This window comes from Castor canadensis, chromosome 4 (genome assembly GCF_047511655.1).
Source record: "Castor canadensis chromosome 4, mCasCan1.hap1v2, whole genome shotgun sequence".
In the NCBI taxonomy this organism is placed as follows: Eukaryota; Metazoa; Chordata; class Mammalia; order Rodentia; family Castoridae; genus Castor; species Castor canadensis.
Window position 1 is genome coordinate 104063732 of NC_133389.1, and position 20213 is coordinate 104083944.

General features: G+C 36.3%; 1 protein-coding gene across 1 annotated transcript in view; it reads left to right on the forward strand.

Annotated features, from left to right (window-relative positions):
* Epc2 (enhancer of polycomb homolog 2) overlaps window positions 1-12431 on the forward strand; it is a 131699-nt gene extending 119268 nt beyond the window's left edge. Inside the window, exons 11-14 of the mRNA XM_020170426.2 lie at window positions 7506-7642; window positions 9046-9205; window positions 9782-10115; window positions 11171-12431. Coding sequence (XP_020026015.1) covers window positions 7506-7642; window positions 9046-9205; window positions 9782-10115; window positions 11171-11243 — 704 coding nt within the window. The 3' untranslated portion in view covers window positions 11244-12431. The remainder of the gene's footprint in view (window positions 1-7505; window positions 7643-9045; window positions 9206-9781; window positions 10116-11170) is intronic.
* Window positions 12432-20213: the final 7782 nt, after the last annotated feature.

The following is a 20213-nucleotide window of genomic DNA, read 5'->3' on the forward strand; positions in this document are numbered from 1 at the left end:
TCCTTTAAAAAAAAAAAAAAAGCAAGGCTTAAGCAGCAAGTAAGGTACATTAGAAGTCTACTTCTAATCAGGTCTTTCATATTTAACTACTTGTTACTAGAATAAGGATTTGTTTAAGTATTTCCTTCTGTACTGGCTGTGACTGTCTAGTCCTTGAGGGCATGATGTCTTTTGTTAATAAGTTTCTTTTGTTTTAAAATATTAGGCATTGCAGCTGAGGATGTAGCTCAGAAATTGAGTGCTTACCTAGCATGCTTGAGGTCCTAGTTGTGATCCCTAGCACCACCACCAAAAAAAGAAGAAGAAAAACTAAGCATGAGAGTATATATCCCTAATGAAAAAAGTCTTTTAATACATTTTTATAAACAATTTTAAATTCCCATTGGTATCAGTTATATTCATCGTATAGATTTCTAAGTTCTGGCTAAAAAGAAGAATTTAATTATAAGTGAATTTAGTTATAATTCAGTAAAAAGCCAATATAAATTCACTTATCCACTTATAGAGAAGGATGTAGGAGTTCTCAGAAAATGTTATTTTTACTTTCAATGGGCATACATGAAAGAATGGAATGTGTATAGTCAGTTTCTTTTACTCTGTGTGTCTTTAATAGTTTTGTCTTCTGCTTATTTTTAGTGAGCTTGGTCATGAAAGCATATGTGTCTCTAAGAATGAGACTGACACAGGACCGTATCTTTACCTGACAGAGAATATCACTGATTAAATAAATTATTAGTACTGAATTTTCTTTCATAGCTGAGAAATCCCAGGAAATAGTTTAATCAGAAATAGAAATCAAATGTATTTGGCAGTAGTATTTGTTTTTATCACAAGTTCCTTGATTCTTAAGGAAAGTATGCAAGCAGGCTGTATTTTATGTAAACTTGAGGGCAAAGATTTTCTTACTTTTATGTTGTTAGTAACGCTGGTTAATGTTTTTTAAGTCATAATCCTTGTGTCCTAATCATATCCTATTTAGTTATTTACTTAATTAATTAATTTAGAGACAGGTTCTCACTGTTTAGCCCAGGCTAGCCTCTAACTCATGATCCTCCTGCCTCAGCTTCCAGAATGCTGGGATTGTAGGTGTGTACCACCATGCCCAGCTTACATTTATTTTTTTATATGCTTAAAGGAAAATTTACATGTGTGTCCTAGGTATTAAAAGAACTGAAACAAAACACTATACATTTGAGCCGGGTGTCAGTGGCTCATGACTGTATTCCTAGTTACTTGGGAGCAGAGTTCCAGAGGATCAGTTCCAAACTAGCTTGGGGGCAAAAAAAGTGTAGTAGACTCCACCTTAACAGAAAGAACAAAAGACTTTACATTTGAAATGAAAAGTATATGTTTTATTAAGAAAAATAAAGATATGTTTACTTAATTGAAACACTTAAAAGCAAATCTGAGAAAGAAAAGATAGGCTGTGCAGAACACAGGAAGTGAATAAAGTTGGGGGTTGGTTTGTTTTGGCACCGGTGGTTGAACTCAGAGCCTTGCACTTAGGGCCCCACCACCAGAGCCACACCCCCCAGCTCTTTGTGCTTTGGTAATTCTTGGTAGGATTTCAGTTTATGTCTAAGCTGGCCTAGACTGCAATCCTGTTTATGCTTCCCTTGTAGCTAGGGTGATAGGTGTGTGACACTGTGGTTGAGATAGGGCCTCACAAACTTTTTGCTCAGGCTGTCCTTGAACCTCCCATTCTCTGCCTCCTAAGTAGCTAGTATTACAGCCTTAAGCCACCCTGCACAGCCAAGAGGTACAAAGTTTTAAAAAACTACCTTCAAGGAACTTACAGCATGTGGCAAATATTACATTCTTTATATAAAAAGAGGATAGGTTTTTAGCCATTTGAAATTGCAATACTATTCATTCTTTGAGATAACTTTCTTCAACCCAAAATTTACACTTCATCTTGGCTTTGTCTAATGCACAGTTAAAATTAACATGATATATTTTTCTTTTCTGTCCTTCTTTAATAGATAATAATAGTCCCCCCCCCCTTTTTTTTTTTCTTTTTTCTTTTTTGGGCAGTACTGGGGTTGGAACTCAGCCTCACACTTGCTAGAGTGTGAGCCACTCCCCCAACCTCCAAGAGCTTTTTTGACTAACTACTCTTACCTTAATACCACCAGTTTGTGAAATCATTAGCAGTTTGTACAGTCTTCCAGGAGAAATTCCTGATTTTTTATTTATTGTTTTATGTTTTTTATTTATTGTTTTATTGTATTTATGTTTGTAAGCATAAAAGTTTCAGAATGGGTAAAACTGCTCTAAGATACTCAAAAGGATTTTTTTTCTTGTTAAGGTTTTTCTAAAGATAAAAAAAAAAAGAAAGAAAAGGGGTTCAGACCTAAGGGATAAAACGTTTAGTTAGCTGAAGGAGGTAACAACGAAGTTTTAATTATAACTATTTAGGTTGAGTGTTAGAAGTTGAAGAGGGTCTTTATTCTGTTTTCATTATTCTCACATCTGTTCGTTCCTTATTTCCCAGCCCCACTTACCTTCCCATCCTTTCCCTTGGAATTTGTTTGCCTGTAACTATTAGAGTTGTTTATAGATGTATGTAGTCCTGGGAAAATAGTGTCAAGTCTCCTGGCTTTTCCTTGGAGTAACTTTTCCAGTGGTTTATGAGAACTGTCACCTGAGTCCTCATTATGATCTGGAAAATTTGAAGTAGGAGCCTCCTATCCACTGAATTCTCAGTCTATTCCCAGACCTGTCCCTTAAAACACAAAGTTTGCATATGGTCAGCAGTGCTTTGATAAAACATGTTAAAACTCATAAACCTACCTGGTAAATGAACAGATGCTGGATAATATATTAACTTTGACTTTTAGATAATCTCCACTACCACATTGGTGAAAATTTTGTCTAGGCCAGTATTTGAAAATATCATGGCTTCCCAAGAATACTTCATCTTAGCCAAATTTGAGAAACACTGCATTAAAACTATAAAAAAGCAAAGGCACAAACAAAAAAAAAATCACATGTTCATAGTCTTATGAAATAGTCATACAACATCCAGAATATTCAGGATGTATCTCTATTATGTTTATAATTCATCAATGAAACAGCAATACAAAGCTAACAAATACTTGTAAAGATTTCACAAACCTGAAAGGTCAAGAATGAAATGATAGATGCCTGATCTTTGGAAACAGTCAACATTCCAAAGATGGTAATAAGTGTTCTAAGGAAAGGTACATGGATTAATTTGAAGAATAAAAACATTATTAAGTCCCACATGGATAATGAGTCAGATATAGAGAAGTTAGTTCAAAGAAAGGATTGGGGTATTCATGAAAAACAGGTTGTCAGTTGTGTACGTACACACACACACACACACACACACACAATACTTAAATATTTTAAGGGGGAAATTCTTTAGTAGATATACTGATCTGTTACAATGTATTACCAAGGAAGATTTGTAAAGCTTGTTACTTACAGGAAAGGAATATTTGCCATCTATCTAGAATAGTAAAATATTGCCACCTTCACAAAACATCAGGTTTATGCTTACTTTTAACCTAATAGGACTTTGAGGTTTGAAATGAATTTCCTTTTAAGCTAGCACCTTTTAAGATAAACTAATGAAGAGAACTTAACTTGACCCTAAACAAGAGAAACAAAAGGGTTTTCTTTTGTATATTCCTACTTTTTTTTTTATGGTGGTAGTACTGAGATTTGAACTCATGATTTCTAGGCAGGCACTCTACCACTTGAGCCACTCCACAAGCTCTGTTTTGTGTTGGGTATTTATGAGATAGGGTCTCGTGAACTATTTGTCCACCTCAGTCCTCCTGAGCCCTGCCTCTTGAGTAGCTAGGATTACAGGTGTGAGTCATCAGTGCCCGGCTCATATATTTCCTCTTCTGCTTTGTTCTAACACTACCCCACTCCTAAACAGAATTTGTTCACTGTAATTGTGACTTCTTCCTAATGTATTTTAATGTGCACCTCTTAATGATTCACTGTAAGAAATAAATGTGTTACAGAAGTATTTTAGTAACTTACGAAAGGAAAAATAATAGCCTACCAGTGAGTCAACCCTGAGAATGGCAGTTTAATATGTGTCTGTGCCATCTCTTACCACTTTCCCTTCACCTCCAAAATGATAAAAGTTAAAAAGGTGTTTTCTGTGTTCCAACGTTGTGACATGATTACTATTAGCTATTTGTCTGAAGAGTTGAAATAATAATACAGTGTTCTAGAAAATTCTGGATGAAGAACATCAGTTTGTTTTGAATACAGAACACCTTATAGTTTAAAAAAAAAGCTGAATATCAAGAATGGATATAACATACTGAGCTTGGGATAAGAGAAGAGGAAAAAATGAATGTAATCCTTAAAGTGTATTGGTATTAAGTATATAAATATCAGTGCTTCTCAACCTGAAATGGGATCAAGAATGATATTTTTGGTATCCAGGTCTACCTAAGTTTAAAATGTTGAGAAACATCATTACCTTGAATAATTTGGATTGAGATTAGGTTGGGATTTTATGAGTTTCTGTGAGGAGAAAAGGATGGTGTTCCTGAACAAACTAATGGTCTTAACAAGATAGGACAATAAATACAGACATCCACAAACTCAGGTAGCTTTATCATCACCCCTCTTAAATATATATATTAAATTACCATCTGTTCATAAAAGTAGAAGACATCTAGTGGGAAATACTTTGTTAGCCATGGACTACCAACTCAAATTTCTTTGAGATCAAGTCCCACATATAGCCCAGTCTGGCCTTTAACTTGTGATCCTCCTGCCTCAGCTTCCCAAATACTGGAATTGTAGATGTGTACCTCCTCACCCAGTGCCAAAAAGAATTTTTTAATTAAAAATTAACAATTTGTTCTTTTTACTGATTTAGAGTATCCCTTATCTGAAATGCATGGGTCCAAAAAGTGTTTCAGATTTTTTGAGTTTTTTTCAATTTTGGAATATTTGTGTAGACTTTACTGGTTGACCATCCCTAATCCAATGATCTAAAACCCAAAGTGCTCCAAAATCCAAAACTCTCTGAGTGTTATACAACAAAAAGTTTGGATTTGGGATTGGAGGTGTGGCTAAAGTGATAAAGCACCTGCCTTGAATACACAAAGTCCTGAGTTAAAACCCTAGTACCACCAAAAATGTATTTCTTAAAAAAGTTTGAATTTTGTAGCATTTCAAGTCAATGTGAAGTCAGTCATCCTATACTTAATTTTGAATTAGTAAGATTTTGAGGGCTGGGTACATGGCTCAAATGGTCAAGTGCCTGCCTTCCAAGCACAAAGCCTGAATTCAAACCCCCAGTACTACCAAAATAAGGAGAGAGAGATTTTTGGAAAGAGTCTCACATTTCTCCCTCTTTTAAGATAGTCACTAAAAGTATATTCTTTTCATTGGATTTCTTTCTTAATGTTAACCACTGTGACTCTCACCTTTTCACCACTGCACAAAAGCTGATATCTGGACAAACTACTGGATTTAAGGGTAGGTGTCCATTTCTTCTGAAATAGTACACTCTTACTATGCATATAGGACTTGCAGATTTCTTTGGATTTAAAGAGTTTATTTCCTGCTTTTTTATCTAATAAGCTCTTTTCATCTCTTTCCCCAAGGTTTTCAAACAGCTGGAAATTCATGAATACTTCACATTTTCATTTGATTTTTGAAGATTGTAACTTTAGGATTATTTTTTTCATTAAGAAATAGAATACTTGCAGTGAATCTAACATATGCAAAGAAACATTTGATTTTGTTGGTAATTCAGTAAAATAACTAATGTGTACTTCAAAAATGCAGGTAATGTTAAGATTTTAGAATGAGCAGTATAATAGCCTCAGGTTTTTAAATCTTTTAAAAATAAAATTGCTGTCTGTTTTCCCTTCAAGTTCAATAGCATTTTAATGGAAGTGATAATGAAGAAAAATGAAAATACATCTAAAGTTTTATCTATGTGGAGCCTGACTCCCTTTTTCTGGAAAATAGATTTTTACTAAGCATAACTTGTTACTGTCTAATTTACTTATCACAATTTTTTAAATTTCTTATTTGGCATCCTACTAAACAGAAAACTTTGGGAGAGTGAAGCAACCTAGTCTGAGAGTGTGGTCTTTAAACTCCTATTGTCATACTTATTAGATTGCTCTCCTGCATGTGAAAGTCAACTCATACTTTTTGGTGTTTCTTTATGTATATTTTTTCTTCCCAACTATACTTTAAGGATTTTATATCAAGGATCCTTTTCCTAATTTATTTTCCCTATATTCACTATAATTATTAGTGCAGCACCATGCATCGTACTAGTTAGTAAATTCTTGTTGACTGAATAAAATGAGAGAAGAAAAAAGTAGAGTGGAGCTGGAGATATATGTAGTTCTGTGTAAAGCTTCTGCTTAGCGTACACAAGCTCTGGACTCAGTCCCAGCACCAGGGGGAGAAAAGTAGAGCAGAATTTGCTCTTAAGATACGTGTATTCTTGTGTGATTTTATATTTTGTGATTCTAAAAATGCATTAATTTCTATGAAAATAGCTTATATCCTCGATCAGTTTATCATTGGTCTACTTAAATGTCAATAAATGAAATTTCACTTATATTTCTTTGAGAAAAATTATTTTTGTTGTAACCTTTAGCTTATCTTTTATTTAGCCAAGAAAATAAGATAAATTGTGTTTATTTGAAACCCCCTAATTTAGTTGTTGTTTTTTTGTTTGGTTGGTTTTTGGTCTTTTTTTTTTTTTTTTTTTTTTGGGCTATACTGGGGTTTGAACTTATGGTTGCTAGGCGCTGTACCACTTGAGTCACTCTGCCAGCCTCAAACCCCAAACTTTCAACACAAGTGATCATGTTAGGGCACAATTCATTATATCTGAGGGCGCACTGTATCTTTAGTTTTTAGAGAACTTTTCTTATTTCTAGCCCATATTTAGAAATGATTTTATTCCATATTTAGCCCATATAGAATTTATTTTAGGCATTGAATCTATTAGCCATGATTAAAACTATAGTTTATGGTTATGTTAAATGGATATCTTTGTCCTCTGCTCTGATTTTTAATCAGAGAGAAAAAGTATTTTCACTTTCAATGCCATATGAAAACCAAGAGTAAAAGTCATTTAATCTTACAGGTGGTTGTTCTTTTTTATTAAGGCTATAACTTAGTCATTATTTATATACATGAATTGAAGGGGTTTTTTTATTATTATTTTGTAGAAAATTAAGAGTGATCTCAAAGACACTAAATCTGAATAAATGGTAAAATCCTCATATTAGAACTGTGTTGTACAATTAAAACGTACTCATAGGAACCTTTTTTTAGAATGTAGCATTAAGGAGATAGTGGATATAAGTATATACCAACTTGATGAAAGATTCTTCCATTTTATTGGGTCCTTTGCTGGTGTATATTATGATTTGTACTTGCTTTTCATCTTAATTGTGAAATAAGTATACAATGTATTCTACCTGTGATATTAAAACTGTTTTAAAACATATTTATTGATCCTTTCCCAGTAACAGGGGGCATAACAGAAGAGCAGTTTCAGACACATCAGCAGCAGTTAGTGCAAATGCAAAGGCAGCAACTCGCTCAGCTTCAGCAGAAGCAGCAGTCTCAGCATTCCTCACAGCAGGCACATCCAAAAGCACAGGTAAACCTGACTTGTAGTTCCTTCCTTTTGTATATATAGTCAAGTCATAGGAAATAACTTTGATATTTCCACTCTTGATTTTGAGAATATAATACAGATTTCTTTTTAGTTAACTTAACGTAATTTTAAGTGAATAGCTTATAAACCAGTCTCTAAATAATTTGAGAAAAGTACTAGAGGCAGATATATAGTTTTTCTAATTTAGGAAAGAGATAGCTACATTTTTTGGAAGGGTTATTGAGAATTCATATATATTCTTACAACCATCTTCCCCTACCTATCCCCCCAATTTTTTTTCAAGAATATAACTTTTTTATCCCCTTTCTAAACCATGCTTACATACTATGTGGAGGTGAGAGGTAATTCTCTTGAATTGTGCAATAAATTGAAGCAGCATAGCCCTTTGCCTCTGTGAATCATGTTTCCCTATAGGAAAAAAATTGCTAGTAGGGGAATTTGTTCATAAACTTTAAGGACAGTAAAGAATAAAAATACTTAATAGCTGTAGGAACCAACTCTGCCAACACCTTCATATGAGCCCTATAGAATGTGGCCTCCAGAATTGTATAAAAATAAGTTCCAGTAATTTTAAACCATTAAAAACAAAATAAAACTAAGACCAGTTTCAAAGCTGAGCCACCTGAAAAGAATAAACTTTGCATTTTAAGTTTGAAGTTTAGTTGCTCCATAATTCTAAAAGTACTCCTAAAGTAATAATTAGATGAACTCAATTTAGTTATATTCTGTTAGCTCTCAGACCAAGCAAGATCTGCCCATACTCATTGGGCTCATTCTCAAAGGGTCTGTACATTCACCTTAAAAATCCTGGGTTCAATGCCATGAAAATCTCAGTGACCCTGGGCTTTATCAACACTCCTGTAATATGCAGGAGAATCTGGAGCCGGCTTAGAGACTAGGGCTGTTGCCTTTGTAATAGTTAACCAGTTTCATAAGGAATCAAGGAAGAATGGCCATTTCACTTACTTTGGTTTATCCTGAGTCTCTTGGGTAACCAGCCTTCAGTATTTTTAGCCTACTTCAAGGTTAGGCCAAGACAGGTTTTTACATTATGAGAGAAACAACTATTGGTCATGTCTGCAATTTCATTTCATCCATAGTATCTAGCTTGTCGAGCATTTTTTAAAGCCGTCATTCATACTTATTAGAAAAATTAATACAGCATTAAAGGTTTGGGTTTCTTGAGAAATAATTGCCTGCTAGTTTTTAGTAGTTTCCCTGCTTCATATACCAAAAATAATCTAAAGTTCTATAACTCTTAATTTAAAAACTTATGACTGTTCAAAATTAGGAAGATAATAGCCTCTTGGGCTCACCATATTCCTTAATATGTTTGTGAAATCACATCTAAAAAACTGAGAATCTTCACTTTGTCCATTTTATAGGGCTCAAGCACCTCTGACTGTATGTCTAAAACACTCGACTCAGCCAGTGCCCACTTTGCTGCATCTGCAGTGGTCAGTGCACCTGTTCCAAGTCGCAGTGAGGTAGCCAAGGAGCAGAGTACAGGCCACAACAACATAAACGGTGTTGTCCAGCCTTCAGGTACAGCTGGGTTTCACATGGTAATACTAAAAGTTGCAACTCACTGAGTTGGGTTCAGTTCTATTTGTCATATCCAAGGGGAAACCATGTACAAGAAATCAATAAGAACTCTTTGAATTTCTTGGGAAAGATGTGGAGGTATCACTGGGCATTTTCTAGAATTCCCCTGTTTTCTCGCATACAATTGGATACTGACCTGTGGAGCACTCACCCTTCCTGATTTTATCCACAGACTATCAGTTGCCTCACGTTAGGAAATCCATTGAACTGATTACTAACCGTTACCATTGCATTACCCATGCGTTGATTAAAAGGTGAATGTAATCCAGGGCAATCTGTTAAAAAATATGAATCATGTTTACCTTTCCACTCTTACATACTCATAGGCATATTTTCTCTGACTCCACCTCTTGAGATGCGGTATTGCTCTGCAACCCTGTCTGCTTCTTACCCCCTAATCTCTCAAAGACATGCTGCTCTTTCAATTATTTCTAAGACTGCAGATTTTCAATTGTATTTATACATATTTGTGATCCTGATTGTCTATCCTTACTGATGTTCTTTTTTCTCTTTCAGGAACCTCTAAAACATTATACTCCACCAACATGGCTTTATCATCCAGCCCAGGGATTTCAGCTGTACAACTTGTAAGGACAGTTGGCCACACCACTACAAACCACTTAATCCCAGCATTGTGTACAAGCAGCCCTCAAACACTTCCCATGAACAATTCCTGCCTGACAAATGCAGTACACCTCAATAATGTCAGTGTTGTTTCTCCAGTCAATGTGCATATTAATACACGGACTTCAGCACCATCGCCAACAGCCTTAAAACTTGCCACAGTTGCTGCCAGTATGGACAGAGTGCCAAAGGTTACTCCAAGCAGTGCCATCAGCAGCATAGCAAGGTGTGTGTTTCAAGTATATTACCTCCTTTGTGCTGGTCTATCCTGTGGGAGGAAAAAGGTCTTTTGCTTTTCAACAGATCTTGAAGATCTACTTAGCATAAAGTTCTGTAACTGAGGTTCCGGGTAAGATCCTCACATGCCAATCAGAATTTAAAGAAAAAAAAAATCTGGGTGCCGGTGGCTTGTGGCTGTAATCCTAGCTACTCAGGAGACAGAAATCAGGAAGGTTGAAGTTCTAATCCAACCCAGGCAAATAGTTCATGAGACCTTATCTCAAAGGAAAAAACAATCACAGAAAACATCTGGTGGGGAGTAGGGTGGTTCAAGGTGTAGACCCTGAGTTCAAACCCCAGTACCACCAACAAATAAAAAAAAATGTCAAATTGACAAATATACCAGAATATATTTTAAAAGCTTCGGTTACTCTTTTATTACAGCTTTATAGCTTTAGCAATCTAGAAAGCCAGAATTGTTATTAATTCCATGCCAGAGTTTAGATTTCAAGTCAAAAGTGTCATTATATTTTAAATTTTAGTAAATTACTCCAATGTATTAAACTGAGAGTATTCTACAATTAGCTGAATCTGTAATAATATATTTCAGAGTAATTTTTTATATTTCTTTCAATGACACTAATGTAAGAACATAGTAGATCAGAAAAATTGATTTGCATGAGTTAATAAGTACATGCCATTAAGCCTATAAAATTAAATTCTAATGGAAAATAACTTAACATTTGCACTGCTAATGATTGTTCTCTTTGAATATCATATGCTCCATGTATTAAAAAAAAAAACTTGGATTATCCTATGTTACATATTTCCTAAGTTATTACCATTAGCTTCTATTAAAAATCTGTTATCTTTTCTAACTAGTTACATAATCAGTAATTAGAAATTAATGGAATTTTTGAGCTGAAAAAAACTTCCTCATTCCTGTCTGGAAATAATAAAAGTGGGGAAGGCTTTTGGGAAGTCATGTTTAATTGTAGTTGTATAAAAATGTACATATTCTGTAGAGTATTAATGTTTATTCCACTCTTTGTCTTATTATAGAGAGAACCATGAACCAGAAAGATTGAGTTTAAACGGAATAGCAGAAACAACAGTAGCTATGGAAGTGACATAACCTAAAACATGTGGCTTTGACCTGTGTGATGGTATGCAGTCATTCATATTCCAGCTGAATGCAAAAGGCAACACTCTGTGGATCACAGAGCATAACAATGGACCTAAATGGACTATAGTATATCGGATGTTAAATCGATATATGATGTATATTTTGTAAAATTGGGAAAATCACTACCTTGTAAAATAGTTTATTTGTATCATCAATATTATTTCTGTTACTTGAATAGTAGATATTCATCATCATGCTTTTGCACTTGAATTTGCAACTGAATGGATTTTAAAAAATAATTCTTTAATGGGATCATGAGCATGAAATGGGATCCTGCATCACTTGTTTTAACTATTTATTTTGCCATGTTTACATTTTGTATCTTGTAAAAAATAAATCCAACTTTGTGTCTAAAAGTTAAAGATTCATAGCTAGGAAATGAAATTCTTGTAATTTTTTTCTAAAAGAACTGTAAAGTTTTCACCTGGTTCATTTTGTTTCACAGTTTGACTAGATGGGCTTTTTGGTAAATACTTTCGTGGCATTTCACTGTCAGATATGAAGTTGAAGGCAAAATAGTATTTTCTATTACCGTGCAGGGGAAAGGGATGGATCGATACATGCAAATTTAATGGAGTAACTCACTTTTCCATATATTTTGAATGTATATTTCTATTTATAATACCAGTTTATAAAAAATAATTACACAGAAAAATGGAGTAGGAAAAATTATGCATCTAGCACACTTAAACTGTGCAGATATGAAAATTTTTCAAGGATTACATTTTATCTGAAGACTGCATATTTTAACTGGCTTTAAAACTGTAACACACCACATAAAAGATATTTACCAGGTATGTATTGCATTATATCATTGCAATAATTATTGGAAGTCTAGATATCGAGCCATCCCAGGTGTTGGGGGGGAGGGTTGTGGCAAGATTGTCTTTTCAATTTTGGAGAGTTTTCCTGTGGCTACAAGGCAAGTAACGGGTTGGAAAAAGTCTGACTGTAAGTGTTGGACACCTTCATAGTGTAGTGTTTTAGTGACTTTTTTTATACGGTTCTTGTAAATTAGATACGTGTAGTGGTGTTTCAGAATGTTTGTTTATGCACTAGTTCAGACAACTTTCCCTGTTACTTGTTCTTGATAAGTGAAAACTGCAGGGAAATAAAAAATACATATCAAAACATGGACATGCTGCATATGTGTTTATTTCACAATGTGCACACAGTGTAAGTGAAAATTTAAGGGAGATGATAGCACTTAACAGCACTTTTCATGTTCACAATGCTTTCCAAGCATTAATGAAAAGAATTGTAAGAAGCTCATCTGTGGGCACTATTGGGTTTCAGATAATCCAATATAAACTACCTTTGATATGAAAAGTTCTTAAAATATTTGACAGAATGTAAGTAATTTGTAGTATAGCAGTCATTGGAATCTTGTAAATAAGCCTCATTTTATAAATAAAAATTTAGAGTAGAATTATATTGCAAGGGGGTTTTGTCAAGTAAGTACTGGGAAATGTAAATATTTTTAATGAATACAATTAAAACCATTTCAAACTTAACATAATTTTATACTTTACATTTTTTATATCTGCAGTCCTGAAAGTTGTAAACTGATATGTCAGTTGAAATAATGGGTCAAGACTTCTGCTGAGAGTGTTTTTTATTCAGGTCCTAAATGTAAAGAAATTTATGGTCAAAACCACAGGAAGAAAAGTAATTTCTTCAGTGGTATGACCAGATAGGATCCATGCTCAATTCTGCCATACTACCTCTGGAGTTACTCATTGCTGATTATATAAAGGAAATAATTTTGATTTGATATGTATTATGACTGTTCATTCTGCCTATAGTTGGATGTATCTTCTTGCTTAAAACAACTTTAGTGCCAATTTCAGAGAAAGCTTTTCCTCCATTTTCCTGAAGTAAAGCATGAAGTAAGTTTGCCTTATATGAAATACATACATATATATGTATGTTATAAATAAGTAAAGCAAAATATCTATTTGTACAGTTTCTGGAGGTGGTGGCAAATCCAGAACTTATCAAAGACTGATGATTATTTGTTTCTTTTGAAGTAAAATAGAAAAAATAAGCCCTCCTTATTTCTCATGGTTGTAACTATTTCATGGGTGGCATTTCAGATACTTGTATACACGTTTTTTCCATTGCTTCTCAGAAACTTGAAGTGACAGATACTTGTTTTCATCTTATTAAACTCAAGGATAGTTTATTTCTGCTCTGATCATATGTTGGAATTATCTCTTGTTTTTTTGAGGAAGCTAATATCAGCACTTGGAGCTTTTAGAATACTGGGAAAATGTGTTCCTTTGGAGAGTAGTGGGGATTGAAGAACCTTTCTGTTTGCTTGTTTATTTGAATTAACAAAGTAGTAACTCATGTGCGTAGGGTATCCTTTAATTCAATACAGATTTTTAAAAACCATAAACTGCATTTTCCTGCCTTCCAAAAGAGAGTACCAGCCAGGCACCAATGGCTCACACCTGTAGTGGTAACTACTCAGGAGACAGATCAGGAGAATCGCGGTTGGAAGCCAGTTCAAGGCAAATAGTTCACAAGACCCTATCTCGAAAAAACCCATCACAAAAAAAAGGGATGATTGGGGTGGCCTAAGGTGTAGGCCCTAATTTCAAACCCTAGTACTGCAAAAAAAAAAAAAAAACAGTACCCACTTTCTCAGTAACTTAAAGTCATTATGATATAGCTCTAAATAAGCTTTTACAAAAGACCAAGAAAACAAAATACTTGGGCATATTTTAAAATACGTGTACATACAACATTTTTTCTGGCTGTCTTAAAAATAGGGAATATAGTATTTGTAATTTTGATTAGTTTTTTATTATTACTAATGTGGTTTTGGAGGTGGGAGAGAATGGTAAAGAGGACTGACATTTTAGAAATTTTTCCTTGGTATGTGCAGTAATTTTGAGGATGGCACCATACCTTTTCAACAATTTGTTAATAATACACTTGGAACTGAAATGTTTTGCTGACCCTTAAGTGATAAGGCAAACTACTCAATTTTAAAATATAGGGATATTTCATATAATTCTGAATATTATATCCTGTAATAAGACTCAATGTTTTTCATCAGTAACAGCTCATTGAACATGTAGAATCCTCTTTTTCATTTAGCTCTAACACCAGTTCTGTAAAATACCGTTGCCTTCCCACTTAACAGATAAGAGAATGAAATTTAGAGAAGTGAAATGACTGCCCTGTGTTACATAGCTCCTAAGTTACTAAGCCAGGAATTAAACCTGGGTAGTCACCACTCTTCTAACCAGTGCCTTCCGTCTTTAATGTGAAAGAAATCCTCTTCAAAGACGTACTGGTTGTGCCTGTCAGTTCACTTAATAGCAACACCCTTAGCAGTTTTCAGTTTCCCTTAGAATCCATCCTCCCCTTCTGCAACTCCAGGCTGGGTGCATTAGGTGCAATTGAGGCTTCTAGTCATCCACCAACAAATCCAAACCAATCAGTTTATCCTCTGCCAGACCTAGCCAGGAGGTGCTACAGAGCTCTCAGTCAGCACGTGGCAATGGGAACTGGCCCTGGACCAATACCGGACTGAGGTACCTTTCTGGATCTTCATTTTCTCCTCTGTAGGTGAGCATGAAGGAGACCACACCAAGAAATTTGGTGGAAGTGTATATGTGGCACATGTGTCACTATATACTTACCAAGGAAGATATGATGTCACATCTAAGGCCAGGCATATCATTAGTCTAGAGCTCTTTTTTTTTTCCTTCAGGCATTGTCATCAAGGCTGGCTACAGATGATTTTATTACATTATGTTATTAGTTGAACCTGTGTGGAATAATTTAACCAATTTCAATTATTACAAGTCTTAAAAGGAGAATAAGAAATATATGCATATTTTTTATATATGTGTGTATAGATAGACACTTTTAGAAGTGAATTGGGAGATGAGAGAATACAACATGGTAGAATATCAAGAGAATTTGTTAATCTGAGTTTAAACCCTTCCTTGGTGTTACCCCTAAGTTTACATCATACAATGAAGAGGTGGAGTTAATCTGTATCCTTTCTGCTGGCTACAGTGCCATGGGAATCTAATCCCCACACCCACCTCCCTGGGTGGTTACTTCCCCAGTGGCTCCCTTTCCAGAAAAATCCCTTTTCCTGCCATTGTCAGTATACATTGACTTACCAGCACTGTTCAAAAGGACCAGTAACAAGTCATACCCTAGAGGCCCTCTTTTTCTGTTGTCTGATGTGGGGAACCACTTCATTCACACTTGCTGTGACTTACTGCAAACCTTCACATTTTAGCACAGGTGAAAGAAAGGTAACAGTAGCTGTATAATTCTCCAGCAATAATTTATTTGATACAGAACTTTAGGCTTATATACTATTCCAAAATGGGAGTCTTAGTCATGTCAGAAAATATTTCACCTTCAGTGTGCAAACTTGATTTCACAAACTGCACATTCTAGAATAGTAACATTTTCCATTTATGTGTTGAAAATCTTAACCATTAATGTATAAAAGAACACCATTCCCCTGCTTGGTCTCAGGGCACACACAACTGTCTCACAAACACCTGTTAAAAGTGCTCTTTACAATGAGTAGTCAGTGACCAAGCAAGCCCAGGTCACGTTAGCCATGATGAAGAATTTCAGCTTTAAGCATAGACATCTACATATTGCTGGGTAAAATATTTTTATTAGCAGTGACATAAAAAGTAGAGTATTGAGGACATGGGTCAGAACTCCTGAAGACAAGTCCTATCCAGTGCTTCTGGCCATAAGGACCACATAGAGTTTTTTAAGCTAGATGTTGGGCAGGGCCTGGTGGTGTGCACCTGTAGTCCCAGCCACTCCAGAGACTGAGGCAGGAGGATCATAAATTCAAGGTTTAGCCTGGGCAACAGTAAGACTGAAAAAAACCAGAAAATGCAGATATGTGGTCTTATATCCCAGACTGATTGCATCAGAGTCTCCAAAAATGGATCAGGATACCCTTATTTTGTGCCTGTTGTTGTAGTTCTTTTGTTCGTTTGCTTATGTAGTTAGTTGATGAATGGGTTGGTTGGTCCTAAGCTCACTCACCACACAATAATTGCAGCCAAAGCTGAAAATGACCAATCTGTCCATGTCATACTTGTGCCAGTGGTCAAGTAACTTTACTGAGAAGCTCAGAGTTTATGTCCTTGACTGTCAAATAAGAAATTATTTCCCCAGTTTCATTAGCGCCAAAGGAATACAGAAAATTCTTCTGAGCAAGCCCCATGGCCACTAGAAACCATGTCAATTATGAAGAATTCCTTGTAACAAATCTTTTCCCTATCTTTTTAAGCTTTGAGATTATAAGGTTTAAAAAACGGTTCTATTTCTGCACTCCATTACAGATTTAAAATTCACTTACTTAAATTCTCTACAGCAAGTCTTAAATACACCTCATCCCTTCCTATCTCAAGTAATCTGAGTTCCCAAATCATTTCCAGAACATTTATGCTCAGAGAATTATTCCTTGTGGTGCTATGATCAGCGCTTTTCAAGTGCTCATTTATTGCCAATGCTAGAGATTTCCAGCCTCTTTGAACCAATGACTCTCTAGATTAATTATACCTTATTCAATGTCAATGCTGTCTCAATAGTTGTTTCAGTTTTGTTTAGGGAACAATGACAAGAAAAGCCTGTACCTGTTCAGTTCTGATATAATGTTTTTCAAATGGTTTTAATCCACAGTTGGTTGGATCCAAGGATGCAGAACTTGTGGTTTTGGAGCATGTGCTAGGCAATTTTACAAGGCTGTGACAAATACCTGAAAGAAACAATTTAAAAGGAGGAAATTTTTTATTTAGTCAGTAGCTCTGTTGTTTCTGGGCCATGGTGAGGCAGAAAAGCAGAAAGAGCAAAGTTTCTCACCTCATGACCGAGAAGCAGAAAGGGGTGACAGAGACCTGACATAAGCAGTAGTCCCCAAGGGCACACCACCAAGGACCTACTTCCTCCAAATAGGCCCCACCTCCAAAAGTTTCCATCACATGATTCACAGAGGCAAAGGGCTATGCTGCAGATAAAGGGGGGAGTACTGTATTTGACTTCAAGGACAAAATTTCTGCCCTTAGAAAGGTGTTGGGCCGGGCAATGGTGGCTCATGTCTGTAATCCTAGCCGCTCAGGAAGCAAAGATCAGGAGGATCGTGGTTCCAAGCCAGCCCAGGCAAATAGTTCGCGAAACCCTATCTTAAAAATAACCTCTAACACACACAAAAAATGGCTGGCGGAGTGGTTCAAGGTGTAGGCCCTGAGTTCAAGCCCTGGTACCATTAAAAAAAAAAAAAAGGTGTTGTGGGGAACTTTTGCTTGCCTAAAATTTTCACGGCGTGTAAATCAGCAGTCTCCCAGGTTTTTCTTAGGACCTTTTTGCCTATCTTGCAGCCTTGTGACTTCAAAGTGTTTATCATTAGGTCAGAACTCTGCTCCAAATTCCATTTTATATCCAATGCTTTGTTGTCACTTCCTCTTGGAAGTTTCACACACAGGTCCAAACTTACCATGTGCAAAATGGGACATCTCAGGATATAGCACCACCGTGCACCTGGGCATCATCTGAATTCTTCCCTTCCGCACCACCCCCACTCCATTACCGTTTATCCACAAATCTCCAATGTATGTCAGATCCATCCATTTCTCTCCTTGTCCAGACTGTCACCACCTTGCCCAAACCACTGGCATCTCTTCTTGCACTGCAGCAGCCTTGTGGCACTTTTCCCCACTCCTGTTCTTTGAATTTAAAACCAATTTACAGTAAGCGCTTGGCATCCATGGATCTATGGCTCCAAGTAGATCGCCACAGAGGAAAACCACTCATGCTCAGTCCATTGCTGTACTGCGGATGCTGGATTCATTTTTATCATAACACGACGTAACTGCCATCAAAGTCATGTGGCCTCTCAATTTACTTTGTCACCTCAATTAAGCACATTCACTTTACCTTGCTTTGGGGCACTATGTGCTTTTTGAGAGGCAGATTTTCACTAAATAAAGGGCAGGGAAACAGCCCAGATCACATAACCATTTAAACACAGCTGACGTAGTGTGGACAGACTGAGAGCTCTGAATTAACTGAGCTGCACAGTGCACACAAGGGAATTTAAACTTTTTGGTTTTGAAATTTCTTCATTTTGACTGTGCTTGAAGCAACACCACAGTTAATAAATCCACAAATAAAGGCAGGCTTAGTGTCTTGATAGCAAATATGACCCATTAACAAACAAAGCAAAACCTCTCCCCTGCCATGGCTTCTTCCCATTGCACTTAAAATCCCAGCTCCTACCACGGCTATAAGATCTTCCATGGTCTTGCTCTGCCTTTCTCTCCAAACTCATCCCATCCTGGGCCCACGGGGTCCATCTGGTCCTTGACATGATCAAATCATTTCCTGCTTCAGTGCCTTTGAAAATGAACTTTCCTTCTGCCTAGTGCACCCCTCTCTTGGACTTACTTTTAGGTTCTGAGAGTCCCCTCTTCAGAGTTTCTTCCTGGTCATACATCTAAGGAAGCTGCCCTCTGGACATCCTCCCCTGGACGGATGGGACAGTTAGTTTCTGTCCCAGCCTCCTATCTATGAATGCTATGAAGGGAGTAACTACGTTATTTGCATGTTTACTTGTCCTTTCAGCTGTCTCAGGAGACTCAAAATGGCAAGGACCTGTTCTCTGTTGTATCCACTTGATATCTGGTAATTCCTCATGTGTTTGTTGAATAGATAAGTGAAGGAATATAACAATTAGAAGTATTAAAGAGGGTCAAGAGATTCCCTATTTTTAACTTCTTTTTGTTATTATTTTAAACCAAAACACATTGGTCACCAAACACAGTTTATTGCTAGCCAAGCAGGTGTGCAATCTGAAACAGTGAGTACTGCAAGGGTCTGACCTGTAGTTCCCCAACCTGATTTTCCTCATGGATGTGCCTCACGAGGTGCTGTCATCTTACTCTCATCCATCGTCTAGCAGATGGCTGTGGGTGGACAGTGGCAGAAAATAGGCCTTAAGATTCCCAAAAGCTATTTTTCTGGAATTAGTAATTGTACTCAGGAAAACCTGGGAGCGGGTTGAAAAGCTGCTGGTTTTGTCATTGAGTTTGAAAGCTAGAAATTGTTCAGCAAGGATTACTGGGCGACATAGGTGGGGTCTGGATCTAATCCTTTCTTCCTGCACTGAGCTTTCGGAGTGCATTTTGATCAAGGATGGGTTTTCAACAAGTTATCAGAAATTAAGTGAATTGTCAAAGTTCTCCACTTAAGCCATTTTGGAGGGAGTATGTTTGCAACCACCAAAAGCCATATCAGATGTTTTCAAAAAAAAACAAAACACAAGTTACATTTGTCCCAGCTGTTGATGTTTGACACCAGGCCTCTTCCAGATGGGGCTTGACTTGATGTTAATTAGTCATCTCGGAACCCCATGGAGGGAGCTGTTCTTCCCCACAACCATCACAGGTGAGATTTGTCTCAGTGTTTATGCATAAGGACCAAACCTTTTCTTCTTCCATTCTATCTGGAGGAATGGACAGCATCACATTTTTACAACCGAAAGGGAGTTCCACTAATGATCTAGTCTATCCCTCATCTGTGACCCAGAGAGGTGAAGGAGTTGGTGCAGAGTCACACAGCTAGATCAGCCTACTCTGAGGCTGATCCGAGAAGGTTACCAATCCCTGTGCATTTTACTTTACTTGATCTTGATCCAATAGATGGGCATTCAAGTGATTTTTTCAGCTCTTAGTTCTGATTTTGAAAGTATCACATGGCAATGTTACTTTTGAACATTTAATAGTTTATGATACATATTGCATAGGTTAAGACTCTACTTAATGATTGACTGCCTTGAAATTAGTATTTTAAATGATCGTTTGCATTTAGGGCAATATTTAGGATTATTACATCTAAGTAGAAGTTAATCAAATTGCC